The sequence below is a fragment of the Mus caroli genome, chromosome 2, assembly GCF_900094665.2.
Source record: "Mus caroli chromosome 2, CAROLI_EIJ_v1.1, whole genome shotgun sequence".
NCBI lineage: Eukaryota > Metazoa > Chordata > Mammalia > Rodentia > Muridae > Mus > Mus caroli.
Window position 1 is genome coordinate 55,293,742 of NC_034571.1, and position 6,624 is coordinate 55,300,365.

General features: G+C 41.9%; 1 protein-coding gene across 1 annotated transcript in view; it reads right to left on the reverse strand.

Annotated features, from left to right (window-relative positions):
* The window catches only part of Pla2r1 (phospholipase A2 receptor 1), a 137,486-nt gene that overhangs the window by 20,409 nt on the left and 110,453 nt on the right, over positions 1-6,624 (reverse strand). The window contains exons 19-20 of the mRNA XM_021186203.2: positions 5,958-6,061; positions 3,701-3,837 (exon numbers count right to left, since the gene is read on the reverse strand). Of these exons, the coding sequence (XP_021041862.1) occupies positions 3,701-3,837; positions 5,958-6,061 (241 nt within the window). The remainder of the gene's footprint in view (positions 1-3,700; positions 3,838-5,957; positions 6,062-6,624) is intronic.

Below are 6,624 nucleotides of genomic sequence, written 5' to 3' on the forward strand. Positions count from 1 at the left end.
CAGAAAAGAGACAAAGAGATAGAGACAGAGAGAGACAGGGAGAGAGACACAGAGAGAGGCAGAGAGAGACAGAGAGAGACAGAGAGAGAAGAGACAAAAGAGAGAGAGAGAGAGAGAGAGAGAGAGAGAGAGAGAGGGAGGAACAGGGAGGAGGCACCCTCTTCATTTTGTTATAGGACAGCATTTTATTTTATTATTGCTTATTGTGATTCATCCTTTTTAAAGATTTATTTTTTAAAGAATATGTCTAGGTTAGTTCAAGTGCCTGAGGAGGCCAAAAGAGGGTGTCAGACCCCTGGAGCTAGAGTTGAATGTAGCTGTGAACTGCCCCATGTTGGTGCTGGGAACCGAACTTGGGTCGTCTGCAGGGTAGCACAAACTCCTTACAGCCGAGCCATCTCTGCAGCCCCTATGGTTTCTTAACCTGTCTCACTTATAAATGGAACTTGATTAAAGTTACTCAGTCCTTAAAAAGACCCTCACCTAAAGACATTCTCTACAGGTGCCCACACTGGGAGGTAAGATGGACATTTTAGAGGTGAAATCTAAGGAAAAGCTTTAGAAATTGAGGTGTGTCCTCATAAAGGATTAGGGCACCTTAGTCTCTGTTTGTCTGTCTACTCTTTCCAACTCCCTGATATAAGTTCAAGATACAAATGCTTGCCTTTTGATTCTGTTTTAAAGTAAACATTTGAGATGAGAGAGGCAGTTGTTTGTATCTGTCTATAACAACCAATTCTAGGATGTACTTGTTCTAACAGCCTTAGGAAACTAACAGCCATGTGAATGAAATAAAAGTCAATCCGAATCCAAATCTGAGCCAAAATCATGTAGAAGATGATGTGGGGGAAAGTATTCGAGACACGTGACTTGAGGCTGCGTTCTTGGGTGTCAGACCAAAAGCACAAGCAAGAGAAGAAAAAGTCGATACATTGGGTTTTATCAAAATTATAGAGATGCATGCATCAGAGGGCATTATAATTATAAGGGAGAATATAATTATAATTATTAGAGGTAAAGATCATTTACCTGATAGGAATTCATTACACATAACACTAGAAAGAATTTCTATAATTCAACATTAGAAAAACCAAATGACTTAATTAAAACATGGACAAAGATTTAATTAAACATTTCCCTCTCCAAAAGTATATGAATGAAATCTCCTCTTATATATGCAATTATAAGTTGTTTATGTGCTCGGAAAACCCATTTGTCAGTTTCTCAACTAGCTAAACAAGAGCATCCTATAACTTAGCAATTGTGCTTCTAGGTTTATCTCCAAAGGGAACGAAAACTGGGATGTGGAAATGTGTGCACTGATGCATATCGTAGCATTCTTCTTCTTCTTTTTTTATTTCTGTGGAAAATACCAGCAGAATCTTGATGAAGATTGGATTGGCTCTGTAGATTGCTTTAGGTTGTGTTGATATTTTAATAATAACAATTCTTTGAAAAATAAATCTAATACAACTTTTAAAACAGGGAAATGGTATGTGTGTGGGTGTGTTCCTGTGTGTTCTTGTAGAAGAGCCATGTACATGTCTTATCAGAGGACCACCTTGGGTTTCACTCCTTGCTTTTCATCCTGTTTGAGACAGGGTCTCTCTTGTTCTCTGCCATGTAAACAAACTAACTGGCCCATGAGCTTCTGGTGATCCCTGCCTTAACCTCCCAGGTAGAAGCGTCTGCTGGGATTAGATACATGTGTGCTACTGTAGCTGCTGTTTTATATGGCTTCTGCCTCCAACTTCTATGTAAAAATTGGAATAATAATTATGTATATCTTGAAATTTGAGTTAAATGAGAAATGTTTACGAAACTGCCTAGTAAAATCACCCAAGTGAGAACAACACTAGGTCTTCGTGATAGACAGATAGATGGGTGGGCAAGGGGGTCATGTATTGTATAGGACTGTCTTCTGAATGAGACAGCTGCCATCTTCAGTGCAGCTGTGCCCCTTGCAAAAGATTATCCCAGCTGGGTCTGTTGAATGTTTATTCTCATTGGGAGGAGAGGAGTCAGGAGACTCTCATCCAGCTGTGAGTTCATCCAGCTGCTTCAGACACCTATTGTATACAGCTCTGCCCTAACTGCATGTGGCCTGGGGGAGAGGCTAGGGTATATAGGCAGAGAAAGACTAGGGGAAGAAGATGGTCCGAACCATGTGGCTATGTCATTGTCTCTGCTAGGTAAAGACTTTCCCATAAGCAACCCTTCACCTACACTCTGTAAGGAAACCAAGTGGTTCTTCGGTGACTTTTGTAGAATAATACAACTTTCAAACAGGGAAATGAAGCTGGTGTGTGTGTGTGTGTGTGTGTGTGTGTGTGTGTGTTTGTGTGTGTGTGTCTTTGGGAACCTTAGGAATAGGGGTAGATATAGTTTATATTACCCCCTGGGAAAGAATTTTGGCAACACATATGCTATAGAATATTACCCAGCCTTAAAAAGGGAAAAAAAATCCTGTTACATGTTATGACATTGTCAAAACTTAATGACATCATACTAAATGAAGTGAGCCAGTCATCAAAGAATAGATATACTTCATGGTTTCATGTACAGGAGGCACATACAGCCTGTCTCAGAGAGGCATGAAATAAAACAGTGGAGCCATTTCTTCAAGAGTCAGTGTGATGGGGAAAGAAGAATAGGGTGTTGTTATTATTTAATGAAAGCAGAGTTTTGGTTCTGCAAGAAGAAAAAAGGACCCAGAGGTGCACTGTACAGCACAATGATACTGAGCACCTACAAACCACACACTGAAAACGATTAAGGCAAAAAATCCTATGGTGCGTGTATTTCACCAAAATCCAGTTAGCCATACATCACTACCTATATATGTACCGAATTCAGGTGACTCCACTGCCTCAGTTAATAGTGACATTAAGATGCTGAAGAAAACGCCAGCCGGTGTGACCAAACACTTAGACTTGAAACTGGCGGTCCACAATCAAAGAGCAATTTCATGTTAGTGTACGCAATTATGACACCATCTCATTTCTTAATCCTCTAAGAGTTAAACAATCCCAGTTTGGGTTTTACTTTAATCACTCCCAGCCAAGGCCTATAAAGTTATTTTATTACAAAACAGAAGGAGTGGAGGAAAAAAACCTCCGCCTTAATTGAAGGCAGCATCGGAAATCATAAACCTGGATGGCAGTGTCCCTGCTGGCAAGCCTTTTCTCTTAAATTGAATTCTGCACCAAGTGTCAGTTTTATGAGGCTCAAGATGACCCTGACCAAATGACATCATGAGCTCATCAGTTTGCAGGTAGGAGGAGGCGAAGATGAGGGGATAGAGCCTGGGCCTGTACATGTATAGTTTATTTGTAGGCAGGATCTAGATAAGCTGGCACGCAGACACACATGTGTACACACCCATGCACTGCAGACACGCACACACATCATATCCTGTAACTCGAAAGATGGTCACTAAAACTGCCTCTACAGATGAGGTATGGAGGCATGGCCGCCTTACACAAAACCTTTTATTTGCCTAAAGGAAAAGCTTCTAAAACCATTAGGATGTGATAGTGACATCTCAAGTCCCTCAGAAAACTGGTGCTTAAAAAAACAAAACAAAACAAAACCCCAAACCCCAAACCAAAACCCAAAAAACCCTACCCTGACTTTTAATAACTTTTCAATTGAAGTTCAATAAAGAGAGACAAAGATGACTTCACAAGAAGAAATTTACCTTATAGTTAAAATACAGCCACCCCTTGGGGCACGTCCCAGGCTGTGTTGGTGGCTTCTCCTTCTCGATGACCCATATCTTCACTCGCTTACAGATGCTGGGCAAAGGAACAGAGCAGTTCTCAGTCCCCCAGAGCCCTGCAGGAGGAGACAGGTCAGAAAGTCTCAGGAACAAGGACGACTCCACCCAAATTCTTATGGGTTGCTTTTCATGGATGCTCTGATTTTTCATTTTTTCTTTTTTGAAGTCTAGAAACTGAACCAAACTACTAACTACAGAGATTTCTAGTGACACCGACCTGGGCAAGGTGAGACCTGAGCAATTACAATGTAAGACTATAAGAACTTTTGACTAAAGTAAACAAATGCTAAAACTGAAACAGCATTAATTTAAAGTCCTACGGATAATTGACTTGCGGCACGAAATAAGATTTCATAGTTTTTAAGTATCCAGCTTCAGTATACAGGGGGAACGATTCTAAGATTGTCCTTTGTAAAGATTGTAAAACATTTCAAAACTTTATAAAATGTCTTCAGAAAATGCAGGTTGGATATACCCAATCTAAATTCTAAAACTGGCAAGTCCGGCTTAGCATCCCCAACCTGTAAACTCCAATACACTTCTTATCTTACTCGGATAAAAGATCTTCCGCGTGCATACTAATACAGAAAGGTCAAGTCAGGAACTTCTCACAAAGGAAGATTTCTCAGTCTTGACCCTTAACTGAGACTGGCTCCCATGGGATCCTGTCGTCTGTAAGATAGAGCCCCAGCTTCCCAGCCTCCTGCAAACTATCTTTTAACTTAGGAGGGCTCCTCTTCCAGAGGAGAGGTGTCAGGGCACGAGTAAACAATTGCCTGAGTAGAAGCTGAGGCGCAAGGCAGGCTAAGCTTCTTGTATCAGAACAAGAGTAAAAACTGGGGCTTCTAAGGTGGGGCTGGGCTGTGATTGTCACTGGAACGCTCAGCTCTTCTTGCAAACAGCCCTTTCCACAGGCTGTTGTGACACCTGCTGGTAAAGCCAGCAGATTAACTACAGCTTTCTCCTAACTCTGCTTGCCCACAGAGGATTTCCTCTTCATTTCTTTTCTGACCAAGTTAGTTATATGTTTTTCTCCTTGTTACTTTTCTTCCTCTCTCTCTCTCTCTCTCTCTCTCTCTCTCTCTCTCTCTCTCTCTCTCTCTCTTTCTGTCTGTCTCCCTCCCCCTACCTTTTTCCCCTTAAAGTATGGATTGATTCAGCCTAGACAGCACTGTTCTTAGAACATACAGAAGCCGGTCTCTAGCCTCACTGTACCGTGGGATCCAATTTGCAGACAGGTTCTCTTCTAAGATGCACATTCATCAGAGCCAGAGATGATGAGGATGGTGGGACAGTGACCCGAGCATAGGTGTTTTATTTAAAGACTGTTTATTTTTATGTGCACTGGTGTTTGCCTGCATGTATGTCTGTGTGAGGAGGGTACCAGATCCCCTGGAACTGGAGTTACAGACAGTTGTGAGCTTCCATGAGGGTGCTGGGACTTGAACCTGGGTACCTTAACTGCTGAGTCATCTCTCTAGCCCAAAATGTAGGGTATTCTTCTTCCTTTTTTTTTTTTTTTAATGTGAGGGAAGATGGAAGTAAATGTCCCAGAGATTAAAGTGTCAGTCAGTGTACAAACAGGAAAATAGAGATGTATGAAGAAATAGCTCCCCACTGAAGTCTCACAGAGAATAGCATCTACAAGGCAAGTTTTTTCCCCACTGTATCTGTCCAAATTAGTTAACTCTTAATTGTTTTGGGTGGGTACAAGAAACATTTTTTTTTTATATTTGATAGGGAAATGCATACTTGTCTTTAACAAAAATACTTATTTTTATTGTTTTGAATGCATGTATGTGGACCACGTGTGTGCCTGATCCCAGAGGAGATCAGAAGAAGACATTTGATCTCTGGAACTGGAGTTACAGATAGTTGGGAGCCACCACATGGGTGCCAGGAAACCAGGTCTTAGCCTCTGGGTCAGAGGTGCGTGTCTGTAACAGTGTCCGTAGGTTCCCTTCGGGTTCTGTTGGCTCTTGAGGACTTATCTATCTGTAAGTTATTTACAGGTATGTGAGTGCATGAATTTCATAGTATGAGCAGTCATCCAGACACCTGACAACTGGTGAGACTGTACAAGATCAACAGAAAACAGAAATAACCACATGGAGGAGACTGGTGACCTCTAGAGGTGGTTGCAGTATAAACCCAAACATCAAAAAGGAACAGTGACCTGTTATGGAGGATATGAAGACACATCGCGTTGTCTGTCTATCCACCCTTTCTTCTCTTCCTTTGTCCCAGTTCTGGAATATCACAGGCGACCCGTTACTCCACCTGTAGGAAAGTTTACAGAGATTTATTTTTTCATGTAAGTGTCGTTATCACTGCGTTTGTGTGTATTTGTGCTGCATGTGTGTAGATGCCTGTGGAGACCAGAAGGGGACGACGTCAGATCTCCTTGAGCTGGAGTTACAGGTGATTGGGAGCTGCGCAGGGTGGGTGCTGAGAGCGAAATTCTGAAAGAGAAGCGAGTGCTCTTAAGCCCTGAGCCATCCTTCCAGCCTCAGGAAAAAAACCAAACCAAACCAAACCAAACCAAACCAAACCAAACCAAACCAAACCAAACCAAACCATTAAGGCCTCATTTTGCATGTTCAGTATCTGCATCTATCCTTGTAGTTCTGGAGTATAGACTTGAAGGATAACAGTTTATTCAATTTGGTTACGTGTACACGTAGCATCTTACTCGTAGTTAATACTGCACTGTACTCACAAAGATTTCTAAATTTAACTTTATACTGTGTTTCTCTCCCTCTTCCCCTCTCCCCCTCTCCCTCTCTTCCCCTCTCCCCCTCTCTTCCCCTCTCTCTCCCCCTGTCTCTCTCTCTTTCTCTCTC